Raw genomic sequence first — 22,606 nt, 5'->3', positions numbered from 1 at the left:
GAAGCAGGATTCTTGCAGAAACGCAGCAGGGCCTCCTCGGTGGCATTCTGTCAAAGAAGGATGCTTAGAACACAGAAAGCCTACCACTGCCAAGTGATCTAACAGCTGACATCCACAGGGCTATTTACTAGGATCATCAGGGAAAAAGGGAGTCAGAGAGGAGTTCCCACAAAGGTACAGAGATTCACCCACAGAAGCAGGGAAAAAGGCCAAAAATGCAGCCATTAGTTTTCAAGTTCTCCTTATTCCATTCCCCAAAATGTACATTAGGGTTTTTTTCAAATGCTTATGGCACAGACTGCACAAGCTGTAATGCTCACTGCTTCTACTGCAAATAAAACCCACATACACCTCAGCTAAAGGTATTCCTTGATCAGTACAGATCATGGGATGGCTTCTTTCTAGGCTCAAAGTATTTTCTTTGTACTTGCATCACTTGATCCAGTATCACCAATTACTTGGGTTAACCCCATCTCATACTAGGAGGCTAGCACCCCTAGATTTTAGACAAACTTCACAAGTCAAACTCATTGGCAAGTTTATTCCATACATATGTGACCTGGGGGAAAAAAACCCAAAATAGACAGTCCCTGACTTAGGTATTGTTTCAAACAAAGTTACATTGTCAAACAGGAACACAGGGCTAACATCTTTTTGGACAGCACTATCAACCTTAACTTTACTATGCCCATTTGTAGCAAATCACCAGCCAGGTGAAGCTTCTTCAATGTTGTCATCTAAAACAAAAATAGCAGAGGGAGAAGAGTGCTGAAAGTTTGCTAATCTTTCCTATTGAGTTATGTTCCAGGTACATGTTGCACCACCAGCAGAACAGCACAACCGCATTTCATAGGTAGAGAACTAATTTCCCTATTTGTAACCATATTTAATTACAAAGCTTTGTGTAACTTTTATGTTTTGTCCAGTGCCAACAGAAAAGTGAAACGAACTGCCTGGATTCCAGCTGTGACACATAGCAGTTAACCTCTTATATTAAAGGGAACAGTTTTAAGTAAAGTCACCAGTGATAGTACAAACATTCCTCCTCTGGAAACCTAGGTGATGACTCTTACCTCGACAGTACTCCATGAGGATGAGCACCTCCCACACATTAGCACTTAGTGAGTTGACAGCACAGTCCAAATAACTCACAATGTTCTTGTGCCCAGATAACTCTTTCTGAAAAAGAAAATGCACATTACACTTCAGTACTGAGAAAGTGAAGAGCGATTTTCAGTTGCCACTGCAGCACTGGAAGAAATTCCTTTTGCTTGGGAACCAGATGTACTGACCAAAGCAAACATATGCATTGGATTTGAGGTATCAAACGCATATTTGAATAATTCCTTCAGAAATTAATCGTGCACCAACCCTAAAGCCAGCATTAGTTACTTTAAGTACTGGTGGAAAATCAGGACCACAGGATCAAAAGCAACAGTGTTTAGAAACACTGGGGAGGCATTTGATGTGCGTACACTACAAACTGACACATTGTCCAGTTCCAAATACTGGCCTTCTTACCATGATGGTGATTTCTCTCTTGCAGACATTGAGGTCTGGCACATTATTCACACACATTCTCTTCAGCGCGCAGCGGGTCCCGCTGGGGGTGCGCACCAGAAACACGGTTGAGAACCCACCTGGAGAACAGAAGTGCAAAAAGAAGAAGCAATTTGAGTTTCCTCTAGTCAATATCCTGACATCCTAAGGATGAGCGACAAAGACTACGTCGGTCATTGAGTGACTAATAACAAACATTTCAGAAGCTAAATATTTGTTACCTCAACTCACTTATTTTAAACCAAGTATTCATGACAAAAGGAGTGAAGTCTTACTATTTTCTTACAACATTTTATGAAATATATGAAATAGAAAAGCATTTTCATATTCAAATGAATTCATAAAGTACAGAACAACTACAGCTTGATATCAACCCTGAAGTACTTAGAGTAATTCAAAATCCTGAATCAATTGAAGGTATATTAATTCCATAAACCCACATTCTAATATATAAAAAATTAAATAGCTGGAGAAAGTATTGAGAGGCACTGAAAAAGTCATGTGACTTTTCAGGTTAGCCTCAACAGCCTCCCTGGAGCCCCAGACAGTGCAAGCAACCAGCCCTAGAGAAGTGTTTTTATTTAAATCACACTGAACATGCATAGTAGAATTAAGCATTTTCTAACAACCAGTCTCACCAGGAACATTCCTAGTCCAATGAACTGGGAACCACACAGTCAAGCCCACTTCCCAGCATGGGGTTTTTTTCTCTCTTCGCTGGTAGAGAAGAATCATGGAGGCAGGAAATACACCACAAGTGAAACAAACTACACAGAAAGTACTTCCCTGTGCTCAGGAAACCAAAGTAAAACCCAACACTGCTGTTTTAGCTGCCTCCTGTTAGTCCTGCCTACTGCTCAAGGAGGCCACACTGGCATCACCTCAAGGCTCACATGCACAGCTTTCCCACAGTTACAGGAAATCCAGCTCACAGGAGAGCTCATGTAAATCCCTGCTTTCCTTAACTGCTGTCTGATCAAAAGCCAACCAGCACCACAGGAACTCTGCACTAGGGCAGGAGCTCGGGTACACCATCAGGACACATATATGTAAATTAAAACTATTAACTACTTGGATAATCAGGCAAGCAATTGAAATGCACATGTTTCATGGTATCCAGCAGCATCTGCAAGCCATGTTTATAAAGCACAATGCACCTCGTTTGATGCAAGTCTCATGTGCTTGAGCAAACAAGCACATAATCACACCCACTCAAGAAACTAGGTTTTATTAAAGAATGTCTCGTCAAGATCAAGTATTTATTATTTTTAACTTACTTCTCATTTAGTCAGATGACATGCTAGGCTGTCAAAGCAGAATTACTGTCAAGTTTAATTCAACAGCCTCACCCTCGTTTACATAGAGCCTTCCTAAAAAATTCACAGGACATCGACTCTTAACTGCTCAGTTCTTAATGCTGAACTCCAGCTGGGACTGAAATAATCCAAGAGGGCTCCAGCCTGGAGAATTCTGCCAGAGCAATGTGCAGACCTTAGCAGAAGAGGTTTTTTTACTATCCTCACAATAAAACTACCTGGTTTTCAAGCACCAATATTTGACCAAAAAGACAAAGCAGTAGTCAGGTAAAGCAAAAGACTCGTGATTAGAAGGCAATAATCACTTCTTGACTTTTTAGCCAGTTTTATAGCCTTGTAATTCTCTCTGATTAGCAGGAGGACAAAACAGAACTCCAAATTTCAAGTTTCCCTGACACCTGTTCCGAGGTACATAGCCTAAGCAGACGTGATTAGGTAGAAACCATCAGCGGAAAGTAGCAAAAAGCCTCTAAATTCTCAACCAAGTGCTGCTGTTGCCATTAGGTGGCGATGTCAGCCAGCAGTTGAATCCTGAGGACTGAAAAAGCAGCCTTGGTCCTGTTCTGGCAAGAAGTAGATCCTTGACCTTGAATGGTTTTCCATCAGTAAATACCACCGCTATAAAAATCCTTTCCTCCCAGAGTCAAGGGGCATAACCTTGAGCAAGACCCGACTAGGAGAACTGTCCTGATATCAGCTCATGGGTTTTCTCATTGCTCCCCTTCCTGTTTCTCTCCCTCATACCACTGGGCTGTGTGGGGCTCAGTTGCTGTCTGTTGTTCAAAACAAAAAGGAGATTCATCTCTTTCAGCCTTTTATTTCCACCAAAGTCACTCGAAGTTTAAATCCTCCAAAGGACAGCCACATTGCACTTTTCCCTGGAAGACGTAGTAAGAAGCCTTTCTATAGCATCTACAGTTATATAAGCCAATAAATACTTAGCAGAATTAAACTCCTTAAAAAGCTTGCACATCTTTCTTACCTTTCTTTCCTTAAACTGTCTGTCACCTTAACAATGCACTTTGGGGATCTTATTATCAGCTAACCAGCAATGATTTGGGCTTTTTTCTAGGCTAGTTATTTTGTTTGTTTTTAATGAAATTCTACATCAGCCATATGTGTTTAGTTTTTTCCTATGTGTATTTAAGGTCGACCTTGACTAATTTCACAGGCCTCAACATGCCATTTACACTTTATCATATTACATTCCTGAAACTCCAACCAGGAAACAGTGGAGCTGTCAGAATTTTAAGTACTCTATTTGCTTACTCAGGTAGAACAAAATAAGGCTGAAAAATCTTCCAGCAACTTTAACATCTTTCAGACTGCTGAGAGCCATTTTGTGGACACAATCTAGAAGAGTATTAACAAAGATATTCTGAATAAAATTACACATATAATGTATATAGAAACAATACAATTTTTTAAATCATAGAGATTTTTTTAAAACATACGAAAGCACCAAATACTGTTTCTCCAAGTAGTGAATCCCTTGACTATTTATTCAAATCTCAGACAAACAGTACAGAACTTCTGGCACAGAAGGATTTGAGCTCTATAGTAACACACAGCAATCACTTATCACATCTGTAAAAGCTGAACCAGGAATAGCAGGTACTACACTATAAATGGTTCCTTACAAATCCATTAAAACTTGGCTTTTTTGGAGAGGTGACTGAGTTTTTAGCATCCATTTCCATTCAGACAAATAAATACTCAAAAATATGTTTTGATAAAGCTAATGATTATATGAAAGTATATTTAAAGATACTAAAGATACAGTATTTACATCTTGTTTTTTCTGTACAGTTCAAAACCTGAAATGAATGAAGAAATACATGTGTAATCCAACAGATCCTAGTCATTCTCATGTGCCTACACAATTTGGACAGTTAGGTATTTAGGGACGTCCTCAACTAATCTTCCTCAAATAACCTTGGGTTCAGGAGGACAGTTTTTGAAGACACAAAGCCTCACAAAGCTGTGAGCCCTAAGAGGGGTTCTAGGGCCAGCACAACTGCCTCCATTACCGCACAGTTCCAGGAATTCCACACTGGCCTTACAGTCCCTGTGGAAAGCTGTTCTTTAAAAAATTCAGTGTCAAGCTGTTGTTAACAAAGCCCGACAACAATCTAAAGGATAGTTTATCTCTAATTGAAGCCCACTGCCAAGACAGGCTTTCAGCTTCACATGACCTTGGTCAGGAAGATAGCCTTGTGTCCCTCTCCACAAAGCTAGAGAAACAGGTTCAAGTGATCTGTCTATCCACACATACCCTCCTAATCCTTTTTCCCCAGTTTTGCAGCAAGATGGCTATCAATGCACATGCTGATTTTCTTCAAAATACCAGGTCTGGCTTTTTGGCATTCCAGATACTCTCTCATACAATCATAATTTCAGTACATTTATCAGTGTTCTGAATAAACTTCTGCACTTACCACTTTCACTGCTAACTTACTCTGAGCATCACTTGATGCCTGGGCCACTTGTACATGCCTGCTCCCTGTTAATTCCAGAGACAGATCTTCAAGATCAGGCTGACATGCAGCCAGAGCCAACTCACTCCAGGACTGACCCACCTTCCAGAACTGTATAGCCTTCCAAGCACTGCAGTTGCAAACTCAATGCACTGAAGAGAACCACTTTATGGGCTATGAATCCACTCAAAATACAAAGACTTGTTCAAGCACAAATGCCTTGAAACAGGCTCCCAGCAATATGAATAAATAAAACCTTACTGCAAGTCTGTAATGACAGAGAGTAGTAAGACCTTATCAAATGTTTTAAGCATCTTTCTTGGGGGGGGGGGGGGGGGGAGGGGGGGGCACAAAAACAAACAAACAAAAAACCCACCAAAACAAACCAATCTCAAAAAAAACACCCACAAACATCCCCCCTCTCCCCAACTCTGACCTCGATAACTTATGTGGCACTCAGACACAAAAGAAACCACTTTCCAAAAGCAAAGGACATAAAGAAGAAACTCCAAAAATAATTAGTCCATCTCCACCAAAAAAGCACAACCACAAGAAAAACAGCTCTTCATTTCCCATCCACTTTCATATGGAGCACTAGCAAAGGCCCTTTTCCAACTTGCATCAAACAATATATCCATGTGCTGTTTTACCAGGAATTTGGAGTCAACCTTCTGCCACAGCTGCAGACAAACCCATGTCAAGAGCTGTTTCCTGCAGCTCAGTTTTGATCCCATCCTCATGTCGTGTATAACACACACCAGCATTCTGTCTCTCGAGAGTCCTTCCATGACCCTCATAAGCTGCTATGGTGCCACAGAGCCCCCTCCTCCACCCTGCTTCTCCTTTTCTCTCACAGTGTGCTGCTACAACATACATAACTCTGCATGTCCATTGGCATCCTATTGGGATAGTTTCACTTGTACAAATTATCAGAACCTCCCCCTCCTCCCCACAAAGGACAGCAGTCCCTTCCCCCAGAGGCACTGCCTTCTGTCAGCTAGCATTGATGCTGTGTTGCAGGCACTTTTAGGAGTGGCAGACTAAAAGCATACACAAGAAATATCTGAGTTTTGCATAGAAAATATTAATTTAATTCTTTAAGCTGTGCAGCTTTCTATCCGTTTTTGACAGCAAAACCTTTAAAAACACACAGAATTCAAACATTCTAATTTCTTATCAGATTCCAAACACTGTGTGATTGTTGTGGGAGTATCCTTTAATAGAAACTTAAAATGCCTTTTTCAAACCTTATGAAAAATTTTTGATGAAATGTTTAGGTTTTGTCACAAGTTCCATCAGAGAAGGAAGTCACAGTTCTATCTTCCCATTCCTGAAGCACCTCTGCAGAAAAGATATGGGGATGTCCCATTACTAGAGGTCTGTTTTCCAGCAGTGCAACACAAATTCCTGCAGCAGCTGGTGGGTACCTCATGCCACATGGCAGCTTCCAGACTGAGGAGCATCCAGTGTTCACCATCCCAGAACACTGCCACATTCTGCCTCAGTGCCCCAGTCACAGCAGTCTTGAGCATTCCAGAGCCCAGGAAGGTGCCATACGTGACCTGTCCCCAGCCCTGCCGTGTGGCTGCCAAGCCAAGCTGTAACACCTGTGTGTGTGCTCACTGCCTGGAAAGCAATGGAGAGTGGCCTTCTTGCTGAATGAAGGCGGCATTCATTAACACCAAACATATATATACACCCACCTCTCTCTACATTTACATCTGTGCTTTTGTGTGTGCGCACATGGGCACGGATATTTTCAGGAAGTTTACCCCACCAGTGTCAGTCATGAACAGGAGGCTCTGAGACACAGCTCCACCCAAAAGAACATTTGACAGATGTTGCTCCCAAGCTCAAGAGCTCAGCATTCCCCAAACCAAGAACAGAAATAGCTCCCTACTTCTAAAATACTCCATTCCTACACATGCATTCAGAGTTCAGTATTTCTCCAGTTTATTCTAAGCACACAGACAATGCATTCCAAGGGACACTGCTCCCTTTCCCACTGCCCACACAAATTCTCACCATGTAACAAGCTGCCTATCAGGGCTAGTTTAGACAAGTAGCACTGTTTTTCTGAAATCAGCATCCGCTTCTACAGCAACACTGGGAAAAAAACAGCTGTGAATCGCATCCCAGCAGGACATCACCGTGAGCCACAGCAGGCAGGTCTGCCACACGCACCTCTGCTAATGGCACTGTTACCCTGCCACAGCCACATACACTTGGATTCCAGTTCTCCCAGCATCAGCTGCAGGCCAATCTCACAAAAACACTTTGACAGAAGCACCAGAGACTGCCTGGGGGATCCAAGACACTGAAGTTACTGAGTAAGCTGGGAAAACTGAACTAAGGTCTGCTATCAACTTTTGTGAAAAGTTTCTGTATTTATTAACACCCATGCACCAGACATGCCCAAGGGCCAAACTTGAGATGCTTACGATTTGGCCTAGTGAGCAGCAAAAAGAACAGAGCTCTGCGTCCTGCAGTACAGCCCATCATTGTCCCACCTGCTCCTCCACATCCAAGTGACTTGCTAGCCACGTTTTGATTATTGCTTCCATGGCATCTTCTGCACAACAGCCTTGGCTACTTGGCTGCTAGAGAAACAAAAAACACCCATTTCTTAAAGCAGGTAAATTTCCTAACACACTTGCAATTCCTGCAGTCATCTATGTTTAAGGAAGATGAAAGCAGATTGACTAAAAAGCTCATTTAATGCATGCTTAAAAAAACCCAAAAAACAATCAACAAACAAAACCAAAAAAACCAAGCACTTGATACATCCTGAAAGGAATACATCTTATGCACCCAAACCAAAACATTTTATTTCTTAGTGTAAAGCTGATGCCTTCTCATACTCTGGCTGGAAAAATACCAGAAACCTCTCTGTATTTCCATCTTCAACCAAGCTGTTTGAGAGTTATTCACAACCACTGTAGTACTTTCATGTATTACATCATCACTGCCTCTTTCTGTTCACTGGAAAAGAATAACCTAATGCATTTACCTCTACAACTATAGTTAATGGAAGCTTGTATTTAAGTCAAGTAATACTTCCTTTCTGTCTATAAGGAAAGGACCACAAAACACGACCAGCAGATCACCAATAGTTCAATTTATTGACTGTGAAAATTATTGTTAACCTCTACTTACTCATCTGTGCTTTTCATGAGAAAGCTTTTCAACTTACCCAAGACATTGGTAAGACATCTACAATAAGCACCCACTAAAACAGTGTACAAAAAAAATCCCAAACCCTAAAACTTTGAGCAGCAGTTTTGTCTTCTATATGTCTTCCCCATCTCGCGTCTTTGTTCACTGAACTCAACTCCAGCAGCAGTTTGGTCTGACCTGAGAAGAGTGAGCTGAAAAACCACAACAATTACATGATCTGTGCATAAAAGCTTGACAAGCACAGAGTTCACCATTCTACAACGGTGAAATTATGAGCACGAATTTACTTCGTTTTATAGATGAATTTCAAGTGTCATTTGCTACTTTTTTTTTAATAAAGCCTGATTTTAAGTCCAGTATAATAAAAAAAAAAAAAATCAAACATAGTTACAAATTAGTTAAATCAGTAGGTAGATATTATATGGCCAATATGCAAATACCCTCACCTTTTTGTAACTGAACTTAACTGTCATACCATATTAGTTACCAACCAGTTAAGGAAACAAAGGTTACCTTACCAAACTCTTACTTGCTCACTAGTTAGTGTTTCATTTTCCTTAAAATGGCTGATTTAATTGTGATTTGGATGTGGAAGACCAGGGAGGCAGAGCAGGGCAGGGCTCTGTAAGTTCCCCCACGAGTGACTGGCATGGGAACAAGGCCCCAGAGCAGCGCCCAGCTCTGGGCCCACGGCTGGCTCAGGCATCCTGGAGCAGTGCCACTGCTGGCTGCCACACAAAGACAAGAGCCACCAGACTGTGCAGACACAAACCCAGCCGTTCGCAATGCCAGCGCCACTTCACACTCAGGCAGATGTCACAGCAAGATCCTCTGCCTTCCTCCTTTTCTAAGGCATCTTACACACATAAATTAGCCAGATGAAGACCATCTCTTTCCTGCTAGGAAGATCCTATGGTCCCACTCACCTTCACATCTGAGATCAATTTGCTGACCATTTCATCCAGGAGCATGACTAGAATTAGACTGACTGACTGGAATTAGTGCTGTAACACCTAATATAAATAATTAAGAAGGATTTTCATTAACTTAACTCATACTCCTTATCTTTCTGCAAATACTGGTGCATGTTTAAACTGAGGCATACCAAAGGAGTATGCAGAGATACAGACTTACCTAGCATAAGAACAACAGGAGACCAGAAAACTTTAAGAGCACAACATCCGAGATCCAACTAGCTCACACCAATAAATAGAATTATAAGCCATTTTAGACAACAATACTGCCTTGGCACCTGCATGAGGACAGGCAGTTCCTGAACCTCTATCTGGTACATGCTGATTACATTTGAATACTTCAAATTGCATATTAAGCACCTCTCAAGACTTTGCAGCACTTCTGTGCTTGGGATTCCAAAGTTCACACTGTAACATTTAACAATTTTAAAAGATACACTGAAATTTCATAGCAGTCCAAGCAGCTTGATAATTTTAAATAAACAAGCTATGCTGCAATGGCAACAGGATTCCAAATAGCAGAGTCAAGATTACCAAAATCATTTAATATCTCTCATACACCTCCCATGTTTCAAGGAGACAGTCAATAGTGATAACTGAGAACAAGGCAATTATTTATTAAATGAACTGATCTGGAAACTCCTGGGTTTGGGAAAGTCTCAGAAAACGGAAGTCTTTGGACCCAACTACCATCTAAACTCAAAAATGTCCTTGAGTAAAAGCCTCCTCTTAAAACGCAGCTATACAATTTTATGTCAGTTTAACAAAACAGCAAGTCATAAGAAAAGCATAAAATGTTTTATGGAGAAATCAAGTTTGAAGAAAGCACAGAGCTGGGAGGATAATACTGTAAAGTCACACAAAGATGCATGGAACTTGAAGACTACAAGACTAAACCAAATAAGATGCAGCATACTGCTTCCTTTTGAGTTGCCAAAACAACATAAACTTGCTTTTGTATCTTCAGATTGCCTAAGACAACTCTGGATAGCTCCTTCTGGGATCAAATACTCCTCCTGTTGCTTCCGTAAGTTCTCATGAAGTAAAAGTTAAGTGATAATCCATTTAAACTCACTGCAAATTGAAGGTCTCAATTCTATAGATGCAGACTGTGCTACTGAGCTCTATAAAGACACAGCATGGCTCAAAGGATGCAATTATTTCATTTGCTTTTCTCCAAACAATTCATTTTCCTGCAAATCACACACAAACCAGAACTGATCCCATGTCTAATGCTGACACACTAAATTTCATACTCTTCCTATTCTAGTCTCATGAACACACACTGTATTCAGGTCAGGTTCTCATACATAAATGTCAGCAGAGTAAAATTTAGTGCTTTACATTCTTTAATGATCTATCTGCTCTGCACCATTTTCATAGTTATATGCAAGTTAATTATCCAGAACAAGAAAAAACTTGTTTAGCAACCATTTCTTGAAATAAAAGCACATTCAGTTTTTCAACCTGCAGGAATTGCAAAAGAACATAAGAAAATGTCATATTAATCACTGACTTTCAAAGCTATTTTTTGTTTCATAAGAAGCAAAAACTCTGCAACAATTACTCATTACAACTGCTACTGAAAGACAAGATGCACAGATAAAAGTCACAGCCAGAGTAACAAATTTTAAAAAATGAGTCAGTTCAACAGAACTGAAATAAACCAGGAATTGGACCATGCCTATGTTTTGGTATATAATTGGTAGAGACTTGCCTGCTGAAGTTTCTAGGCACCACAGGAACAAATCCACCCACTAAAATAACATGCAAGTTTGGAAGGAAACCCAACACATACATGACTGAAAAAAATCCCCTGAAGCCCTGTAACATCAGAATTCCTATCTTAGTTTTGCATGTGGCAATTAAGGCACAGCAGTTACAGAAGGGATGAGGAAGAATCCATCACAGAGCCAGGATGTTCCAAACTCTACCTGTATCTCTTTTACAGACTCGTGACTCAGAGCAAATCCTTTCATCTTTGTTCCTCCATCTGTGGAGTAATGAATATCCCAAGAGTGATGTGATGCCCTTCACGGCAATGCCATCTTTGACACCTCTTGAAGAGCAAGATAAGGGACTGCTCAGATGCTCGCCCTCACCTGAGTGTCTATAACCATTTCTTCAGTACTTTCACCACTAGCCTCAGAAGCAAAGCAGACCTAAAGACCAGTAAGGCCAGTAGTCTCTTCTACCTTTACAGGGAGAACACTCCAAGTGTGCCAATTTTCAGTTCCACTAGACAAGAGTGTTTTAACACCTAATGCTCAAGGACAAAGCAGCACGTTTTCTGCTATCAAACCCAAATAAGTATTCTCTATTTCATTGAGACAGACCCCTAGGATCAAAGCCGGGGGTTTTTTATTTCCAGTTGGCAACCTTCACTTTTCTATTTTCCGTCACCCTGCTTCTGTTTCACAGATGTCAGACTCAGTTTCACAGATGAACCCACCCAAGACATCCCACTGGAACTAGAAAGAAGTAATCAACTAGACAAGCGTGAGCAAGGAACATGTGAATATGGAAAGGAAGGCAAAGGTTCCTACCTTCTTAACCAGGAGACAGAAAACTGAAAGAGACTGAAATCCATTTCCAAGACAACCATGAAAGCAGAAAAAGAGGAATTCACACTCCCTTCTTGTCAGCAGCTTGACAGCGATGCAGAGAAACACGGACTCTCTCCGTGGAGGAGAGCAGGGGTTTCAGGATCACCGCACATCTCCATCCACCAGAGGAGAAAACGCGGGACGAGCTGTCTGCTGCAGTGCAACAACAGCCCAGAGCTGACGTGACCATGCTCGGCACCACCAGGATCTGCCACCACCCTTAGACTGCCAGCTCCAGGCACCACTAACAGGCAAACATCTCAAACACATCAGGAAGCAGCTGTTCATCCAGTTTAGTTTTTAAACTGAGCCTGTGAACACAAATGAGGGAAACCTTCCATTTTGTAATAGGTGCTTGCAAATCTAACTGATTCTTAGGAAAAGTATAGCATCTGAAGCAATCAAGTTACAATCAGGCAAGTGATTGACCCTACCTGTATTCTGAGTTGGTCTCCAAGCTGTCACCCAACTCTCACGTTGCCCTTTGGCAGGCACAGAGCATTCACAGAGTCTGTTAACACAGCTCAGCTTACAAACACAAATTCCTTTGACTGTGGCAGCCTGCTTAGCTAGGATATTACAGAGGCAAAAAATAACTACAGCAAGTAAAATATAGCACAAGGTTAAGGAATTAGGAGAATCAAGACAAACAAAACACTATAAACCAAAACAATGCCAGAGGCAAGTGGCACAACCTGAGCACCTCCAACACTTCCCTTCTGAATCAAGAGTGACATCTACTCAGCTGCAAGTGAGACACCCATCCAATGTGCACACTTTCTGAGCAAACCAACATCTACAGCTGGAACGGCAGCTGAGCTCACACAGTTAATTTGCTTATGCAATACAACATGCCCATTCTTCCCTGCTGCAGAAGCCAAGCGAGCCAGTGACTGTGCTGCTCCCTAGACACTCCCCAGCCTCATCCCTGCTGTTAGCTTCAGTTCTCCATGCACAGAACCACTGGAGAACCCCTTCCCTGTGGGTAATATACGGGTTACTGACTGACAGCTCTGCTACTACACTACAACAGTCCAGAGATATATATACCTCTTCCCACAATTACTGGTTCCTAGTTAATGTATGTCTGAAAAGGAATTTGACAACATTCTTTTATCCAACCTTTTTTCTTTTCCATGCTGATGTGCAAAACACTGAGATTTAATAAAAAAAAAAAGAAAAAATAAATTTTCAGTTAAACCAGTAAAGCACTCCAAAAAAATCTTTAAGATCCTGCACAGCTTTTTTTTTAAAGCTATGCCATGTCCTTCTCAGACACAGCTAACAAACTCCATTCTTCCATGCTGCCTTATCCTCTAAGGGTGTCCAAGAGCTTTCTCCTGCAACACATCTGCACACATACCCTCCCCTTATGACTACTGTAACATTAGCATCCCTTACCAAAATGCATCTGCAAGGAAAAAGGCAGGTAAATGGGACATGCATTGGCACATTGTCTTTCCTCAAAATTTGGCAAAGGAAAGATGGCTAGAGTTTGTGTCTGATATTAACATGATACTGCTACAAATCAAGTTCCTTCTCCTGTAACCACCTGTCTCTCAGCCACTAGCCTGAAAACTTAGCTCAGAATTACTAGATTCCCAAGTACTTCCTCTTTATTTAACAAGTTCTGGCCACACAAATATTAAAGGGATAACATCCTCAAAAAAAACCGTAACTGTGTGCAGTTAACAGAGGTGTAACATAACCTATCCATAGACACACAATGCAGGAAGGAGTGTCCGCAGGGCATGCAAGGACTAATAACTGGATAATCAAAGAGCATTAGACCACGCATCCTAAGAGCTGAACTTGGCCCTAGCCGTACAATAGATGCCTTTGTCAGCCTACAGATGTTTCTCAACCTGTTCATTTCTCCGCCCATGTCCCAGAGGCACACAGGAGCTCTGGAGAGCACAGCAAGAGCAACTGTTCTGTCCAAGTGCCACCACAGTTGTCAGCATACCAGATGTGTGACTGACTGAACTGAGTTAGAGTTTTCATTCTGTGCACTATGTTATATGAAAATAGACACCTGCATACTGGTGGAAGACAATGATCACATACAAATCTCCAAACTGCTTTTGGTTTGCCTGCTCATTACACAGAACACAGCTCCATGCTGCCCTAGCCAAACAACGCTCTTTTTTCACGCTGTGAGCTGCCTTCATGAGGCTCAGGAAGTCCCAAGAAAACCCCCACAGATGGCAGCACAGGCTCCCCATCTTCCACCACCCACAAATCAAAAGCTGGTCTAGGATCTCAGCACCTGCCAGTCTGCATATACACTTGATGTAAGGCAGCCATGCCTGTTTTGGGAGTGTAGAAGAGCTTCATGTGTATTGTATTACACTTTCAGCCAAAACAAAAGTCAGTTTCAAGTACTCACTCTGCTTTTTCTCCCTTTTATCTTGCACTGGAACAAACCTTATCTGCTACTCCAATATTAGCAAAGCCAACTGTTTGAGACAGAATAACAGGCTTGACCTTTATAGTCATGTGCAAACAGATTCAGAAATCTTACACTCTGGAAAAAAAGTCGATGTGACCAAACCCAACCCAAATTCCACAAGTTAGCTTTCCAGACAGCCTTCCAGCTCATAATCCACCTAAACAACAGAACTAGCCTACAACTGAAAATAAAACAGCAGCTTCCACAGAGCAGCAAGTCATATGCAACAACCCAATTAATGAGGACCAGTACTGTACACGTCACCTTGCCTCACAGGAGAAGACTAGCACACCACAGTCACAACAGAAGTAATACTGCACTAGGTATATTCAGAACATCTGCCACAGAAATAAGTTCTCCCAGAGTTAAAAACTGGGGTCACACCACATTGAAACACTTGGAAGTACTAAAGTTCACAGATCCATTACAATGGTACCTTTCTGTATTTACCTCTCCAAAACAAAGAACAACAAACAAGCCCCACCTTGACAGGAGATGAAGCAGTGTTGGCTATACAGCAGCCCAGCCTGCTTCCAAATTTACAGCAGCTGCTGGAGCTGCAAATCCTCACAATACCTTACTCTGGGGACTAAAAATAATGGTATGAGAGGTTAATTGAGGTGGAGGTTAAAAAGCAAAGAATCTTATGCACAACACAAAGTTTGTTTATTTGGATTACAAACTGAACTGCTATTGCTGAGACGTAAGGTAGAAAAAAACAAAAAACACAACAGAATACTCAAGACTACCCTAATTTCAAGAGAGGTTTGGAAGAACTTAAATAAACAGCACAACTATCACACAGCACAAGAGCTCACAAAACAGGACCTGGTTTCCTTTCCATTAAGGTGACATTTTTCTTAGGCCTCGACTAGAACAGTATGAATGTAAGAGGCAAACCAAATCATAAGAGTTGCCAAGTTACTTGCAAAGATTACACACAATTAAAGTAGGACAGCAGAGCTCACAAGAAGCTCACTCCTTCACTGGTATAAGAGACTGGAGGAATGGTTGACTGGCTCAAAACAACCAGGTGGGAAGTGTGTTGGGTAACAGGGTGAGCTCTGCATAACTGGGGCAGCCTCTGCTCTCCCCCTGCCCCTTTGAGGCTCTGTCAGTCTCTGGTCCACACTACAATAGCAGTGACTGACCTCCTTCCTGCCCAAAATGGTGCTGACTGACCTGTGGTAATCCAGACCTGTTGAAAGGTTTTCTCTGGGAGAAAGTCAAGCTGACCCCTGGAGTGGGTAAATGGGGAGAAAGCCACTGACCCTCTCTGGGTTAATGAACATTTTGTTATTGAACCTCCTGAGAATTTGTTTGCTTCTCTGCACACCACCCAGAAGGAATCAAGCCACCTTCCCCCAAGCCTGTCCAGTGCGCCAGGGCTTTGTAAGTGGTTCACCAGTAATGACTCCAAGAGGTTGCACTGTAAGAAAAATTATAAAAGAGAGCATGCCATTTCCAATGTTATCAAGCTTTTTTACTTGCTTTCTCTACTTTGAGGCCCCTTCTCACAGAAAACTATACTCGAACCACCATATTTACTAAACAAAGCAAACATTCTATTATACAAACATGAACTAATGAACTTGTAACTACTTAATGAAGCACCTAACAAATGAACTTTACACCACTTGAGTGGCTTTTCCCCTGCAACTCTAGTCCTAGACACAAGGTCACTTAGAAAAGCAACGGCCTCCTAACCTACAGCAGCAGAGGCTCAACACCACACAGCTCCAGACTCACCACTTTATCAGCCCAGACAACAAAAAACAAACCACTGTACTCACTATCACACAGCTGCTTTCCACATACACCAGGGTGAAGGAAAGTCACAGCACAAGACATGTGTGGTGTTCACTCTTTCCTGCCCAGAGCTGAAGAGCTACCTTTCATCCCCTCTAGGTACCTCTGAGAGCAAGGGGCACACAGAACTACTCACTTCTCTTTCAAGGTGCCTAGCATCTCACCTCCACACTCCTCAGCAATCCACTAGCTGGCAAGTGTACTGCTGTGGGGGAACACTACACAGAACTGTTCTGCTTTTGTAAGATGCAACAGCACATGCCCCACGACTCCATTAAACAATTCTGAATGAAAACAAAAAGCAGATGATGACCATCTTTCCACAAATCAGCTTCCAAACCAAGGCAGTTGAGTTTGAGAAGCAAGCTGGAGAGTCCGCTGCCCTTTTTTTTTTTAACAGCTGTAATTCTCCTTCTTGCTTCATCTGCAGTTGTAAAAACATACCCATATACTCAATTACAACACTTCCCATAACCTCTTAGGTCTGCTTGTGGTACAAAGACAACTTAGAACCTGGCAAATCTTTATTTATTCAGTTTAAACATCTCAAACTCTGCCTAGCAATCAAGACAGTAAGGCAAATGAGCATCTTCTGATGCCTACCTTTAAAGTAGGCAGAAAAATCACTTTTACTGCAGTTATTAAGCAAGAAGGACTTAGTGAAGTCCAAGTCAAGGCAAACAACTAAGTTAGTATCATCACTATGTTAAGCCACAACTTTCTATCTCTTCCCCATGTACGACAAAAATATTTTGAGAAGTTGCTAATTTTCTTTTTCCTTTTCACTCTTCACAACATAAACTGTTCTGCATTGACACTTGGCATAAATTTTAAAGCATGTTTCATACCTGGCCACTTCCAGTTCACCGCAATTTCTGAACCGTAAAGTCTTTTGCAATACTGGAGTTCCCCATGCACCACCTGTAACTTTCAACAGAAAACCCCCCATATTTTTATTAGATTTTACTTTCCAAACTTCAGCTGCATTAAAATACTCTGGTCAGAAAGACAGAAAGACAAGTCATTTATTCCACATATTTCTACCTTGCCCTCAAAATGGATAGGAATTAATTTTCGACATCAAACCTGAAACCAAATTAACTGTTTTTTTCCCCATCTCTGAGAAATAAAAAGCAAAAACACATAGCTCCATCCAACAACCTACTGACCATTAGGTTATGGAGGCCAAGAAGTCACCACAGAATTGGTGTGTTTAGAACAAAAGAAACCATCTAGCAGCCTAATAACTACATCTCTTCAACTTTACAGCTTCTTTAGTCAAAAAGATGCATTTCCTTTAGATAGAATTATACTTTATCCAAACAACTGGATTATGATGCTCCACACGTCTGCCTTTAGAATACTGCAACAAAACCATTTTGTCAAAGACTACGGGAAAGCATCTTGAGAGCAATATCTGTATCAACATGGGAAATGTACCCAAATATCCACCATCGCAGCCCAGGAAGGTCATTACAACACGAGCTTTTCAGTATCACTACTGCCAGTCCTGTTTACCAGGAGCCTCAATCCTCTGCAATGCCAGGAGTTGCCCTTCTAAAACTCCTCAGAGCAAAACCTGCAAAGAGAGTGGGGGTTAAAAAGCTTGCATAAAACAGACATATAATGCTATTAATTCTAATAGCTAATAAAAATACAATATTACCACACCTCTGCTAAAAGAGCACTGACTTTTTAACAAATCTATTTAAGAGGAGATATACAGAACAGACTGTATATCTCCTCTTAAATAGATTTTTTAAGTTCTTTAGATTCATTAACTAAATCTATCATTAATGCCTCATAACGCAAGTTCTAACTTGGATATTTGCATTTTAAATGCTATTTCATCAACACTGAGTAATAGGAACTACCTGACAAGTTCGCAAGCTTCAGTTAAACTGGGTTTCAGAAACTGAAAGAAAAAAATGCCTTGTGCATAGAGGACAGGGAAAAAAGTTTTCTCCTCTCCCCTTCCAAGAGAAATATTATTAAGCAGGGGATTTGTAAAGTGTTCAGCATTAATTACAGGTACCAATATGACTAATGTCAGCATTAAACACAGCAGAAACACACAATTCTTACTACTAATTGCTACTGAGGCAAAGGATTGTCAACAAGTCATTCCTGGATAAAAAGCTCTCTCTTGATCCACAGACCTTTGTGTCAGTGGGGAGCACCCAAGTGCTGCTTGGACACTCAATCATGGTGCCCTTTTCCCCGCAGTGGTGCGGGGCACACGCCCTCAGCACACACACACCCTGTCACAGCCCAGCTGCTCCCTGGCAGTCGGAGGAGCTGTGAGTGACCGGCCTGTCCTCCCTGACGTCCCTATTTCCCCAACCCTGCACTTCTATCACCTGTTAGTTTCCCATCCTCCAGGCCCCTTTGGGTCCTCCCTACTGACCCACTCCAGGGATAGCTTGGAGACTTTTCTCAAGACGCAGCAGATTTGCACTATTCCAACCTTTTATCAGTTCTCGTCCTAAGCATCCATATTCAAGAGGCTACATAAAAGCTGAAGAAAAAAAAAAAAAAAAAGGAGTAGAAAACATCTTTCAGACTAAAAAGTAGGAAGTTAATCCACACACCAGTCACGTGTTAGAATTTGGACTTCCCCTGCCTCCAAGCCCTTAAGGGCTATCAATTTGTTTCTGCCAACCCCAGAAGGGAAAAAAACATCATCTGTAGTGACTCTAAACACAGAGCATTATGAGAAAACTTTTAATGATGTGCTACACTAAACAAAGCACTATGCAATTTCTCTCCTTTCCACTACATACATCTCTGTTACCTCCCCAATTTTTTCAAGAGCCTATTTTTTATTTATTTTTTTTTTTTAAATTTTAAAGTCTCTATCTTGCCATCAGCCCCCACAAGACATGATCTTCTGTGATACCATAATGACTTAGAAGTAGTTCCCAGCAAGGACCAGCCAGACTTTAGGCAACCAGCTATGCAGTTGGCTAATTTCTGCCACCATCTTCACATCCCAAATACAAAATACTGCATTCTAAATACTGAGTACCAAATCCACTTTTCTAAGAAAATCATTTCTAGACAGCAATGAAAATGTAAGTGCCACTTATATGTTTCCACTTCAATTAGTAATATTTTCTGCATGCACTTGTTAAAACCATATCTTAAATTTCCACCAAGAAATGCACGTGATCAGGGAAAGCTTACTAGTATACTTATGCAAATATACTTATGCATAGACTAAGCAACACACAGACAAAAGTGACAGAGATGAATTACTTTACCCACAACATTCAAAGCAGCGTGTTGTAAACATGCAGTAACTGTAAAATATACAGGACTAGCCCTGAGCTCAGTGACCTGGGAAGTGAATTACGCTGCACACATCACATCAATTACCAGCTCTGGGAGATGAACACCACACTGTTTCACACACACAAACAGCAAAACTCAAAAATAGCTGTTTTGATGGTGTCCCATGCCAGCATCTAGCGAAGCAGCATAGCTAAGAAAGTCCAGCCAGCCCTATGGCTACAAAATTTCACACAACTTTTCCTTCGGTCCCAGTGGAAGTCCGACGACACAAAGCGCAAGTTCACCACACGAAGCACAAGCCGCGCACCCTGCAGCGAGGGGAGGTTCCACAGCACAACGTGCCAGCACTGCAGCTCCACTCGTGACCGTGACACCCATCTGCCGCCTTACCCCAAGGAAGACCACGAATTTTATTCCGTCGGGTTTGTTGTTGTTTGTTTGGGTTTTTTTTTTTTTTTTTTTGTTTTGGGGGGTTTTTTTCCCTTTCAGACTAGGGGGCAAAAGCAAAAGACGCAGGCTGACAGAGGCGCCGGTGACACCTCACCCCGCCTCACTCACCCAAGGCAGAGAGCCGGGGAACTCCGAACGCCCTAAGGAGCCCCTGGCCCAGGGAGCGGCCGAAGCTGCACAGCCCAAAGCCCCGCAACCGGCTCGCCGCGGGTGAGCGACTCCGCGGGGCCGGGAGGGCCCGGCTCCGGCCCGTCCTCGCTGCCCCCGGCCCGCTCTTACCTTCGGCAAGCGGCTCCTCGGGGGTCACCTGGTACCGCCCGACCGCCAGCGTCCTGCCTAAGGCCACGCCGCTCCCGGAGCCGCCGCACGCCGTCCCGCCGCCTCCGCCGCCGCTCCCCTCGGACTTGGGCATGCGGGAAAACTTCTTCATGGCGAGCGGAGCCCCAGGAAGAACCGGGGAGGAACCGGACGCAAGCGAAGGCGAAGAGGTGCCCCGATTCACATGCCGGCCGCGGAACCCGCTTCTCCTCGCCCGCCGCCGGCTCCTGAAGGGGAGGAGGAGGAGGAAGAAGGAGGAGGGGAAAAGAGGAAGGAGCGGCCACAGGGCCGGGCGGCCGGGGCGGCTAAGGGGACGCCGCGCGCTGCGCCGGGAGCGGTCGCCCCGCCGGCGCGCGGCCTCACGGCGCAGGCGTAGCCCCGCCCCTCGTACAAGCGCCCGCCCGGCCGGAAGTGCGGCCGGCCCTGCACGTGCCGCGGGAGCGAGGCGCGGCGCGAGACCGACCACTACCACCTCCCCCTCCCCCCCCCGCCCCCCAGCCGTGGTTTCCCGCCCTTGGGACCCCGCGCACTGCCTGAGGGCGAATGGCGGGGGGCGATGAGGGAGGAGGTCGTGTCTCGGGCCACCCGCACGTCGCAGAACTCCCCCCTCAGCCTGGCCCCTCGCCGCCCTCACGGCGCCGATCGTGTTCCACGCACCCAGCCCGGACCGGGACATGCCCTGGGCAGGGAGTTTGCGGGGAGCAAAGCGGTCTGGAGACAGTGTAGTAAGGATCGCGATGGTAAAAATGGCTCTGCGCGCCCGGGGCTGTGGAGCGTGTTTCGTCTGTGGAGTGCTTCCAGAAGGGAAACCTCAGGGTGGTGGTGGAGTCTCCTCTCCCGATTCCAGGCATTCCAAACTCACCTGGGTGCTTCCTGTGTCACCTGCTCGAGGTGACCCTGCCCTGGCAGGAGGGGGTTGACTGCATGATCTTCAGACGTCCCTCAGAAACCTAACCTAAAAATCTCTTTATCTGGGAAATATGTGGAAAAAACATTGATGACAAGTATGAATTCCAGTGGTGTGTCTCCACATATACTCTGTGCAGAGGTTTGAGGGTGTCTGAAAAGAAGGGGTAAAATGGACAGGAAATCATCAGCAATGTAATTTAAAATGTACATTTCCCCACTGCTGAAGTGTACTGATCAGGTACAGTGTCCTTATAGGCATTGACAAAACAGGGAATTTGCCAACCCTGATTCACAGTGCCCAGACTGATTTCACACCTTGGGAGTCCCCCCTCCCCCCGAAATAAAAATGTGATACTTTTGTGTTTGTTTGTTTGTTTGTTCTCCTTACCAAAGAAAACAGTAAGACCAAAACTGCTAAAGGACACTCTTATCAGTCTCTCATAGGAATGAACAAAGCTGAATTTTTGGCATTGACAGTGGTAATTTAACAAAACAACCTTTCCCACAGAACATGTAGGTTTTAGATGGATATCACACAACCATTGGTTCAGTAAAAACTTCGGAGAGGTCCGAAGTGCAAATCTTCAGGATGATGTTTTGGTAACCAAATTAGTTTCAACTTAAATCGTGTTGCCACATTCTTAGTTGGTAAGAAAATGACAGTGTTTCTGTACTGAAGGGACCAGCTGTCACATATGGAAAGCACTGATAAGCTGTTTGCATGAGCAGTCCCCTTTCTGAGGTCACTGCTATCCTTTCAGTAACAGCAGATCAGTTTTTCAACAGCATACAGAGATTAATTTGCAGTCTTCCTTGGGAGAGAAAGGTATTTTCAGTGCAAATGAAAGGAAGAGAGTTCTGTGAGAGGGATGACATAAGCAGAAGGATTGCAGTAATGAGGGCATTCCTACAGTGAGATATGCCTCTGCCTCTTAGATATTTTGTGTTCTCTTTGAGAAAAAATGCAGCTAGATTTAATAGCATGTACCTTTGATGCCACTGACCACTATGATTTTGCTGGTCCTCAGTAAAAATGATGCATTTGCTAAAAGCCACGATGACTTTCAGAGTATGACTGGCTTTTAGGTTACCCGGTGAGTTTTTATTTGGCTTTGGGATCCCCTTCCCACTCATGTGTTCTTGTTCTTTTTAAAGTAAGAGGTTGAATTATTACCAGAGTTATTTATAGGCCCTCTTGTTACACTGGGACTAACACTGCTAATCTCTGTCTTGGCATCCTGGAGAAGATGGAGGTCCATTCCTG

The 22,606-nt window shown here is 43.1% G+C and overlaps 1 protein-coding gene across 2 annotated transcripts in view; it reads right to left on the bottom strand.

Annotated features, from left to right (window-relative positions):
- Nucleotides 1–22,606, bottom strand: part of BMP2K (BMP2 inducible kinase) — a 136,662-nt gene that overhangs the window by 25,834 nt on the left and 88,222 nt on the right. Inside the window, exons 1-3 of one of the 2 annotated variants that reach the window (XM_083861581.1) lie at nt 20,395–20,737; nt 1,522–1,640; nt 1,074–1,179 (exon numbers count right to left, since the gene is read on the bottom strand). The exons of the other annotated variant lie outside the window; for it this stretch is intronic. Coding sequence (XP_083717707.1) covers nt 1,074–1,179; nt 1,522–1,640; nt 20,395–20,545 — 376 coding nt within the window. The 5' untranslated portion in view covers nt 20,546–20,737. Of the gene's footprint in view, nt 1–1,073; nt 1,180–1,521; nt 1,641–20,394; nt 20,738–22,606 lie in introns of those variants that run through there. 2 annotated transcript variants of the gene reach the window in all.

Source organism: Zosterops lateralis (assembly GCF_965231275.1).
Source record: "Zosterops lateralis genome assembly, chromosome: 5".
Classification (NCBI taxonomy): Eukaryota; Metazoa; Chordata; class Aves; order Passeriformes; family Zosteropidae; genus Zosterops; species Zosterops lateralis.
The sequence above is the reverse complement of the archived record's forward strand: the minus strand, read 5'-3'. Positions and strand labels throughout refer to the sequence as shown.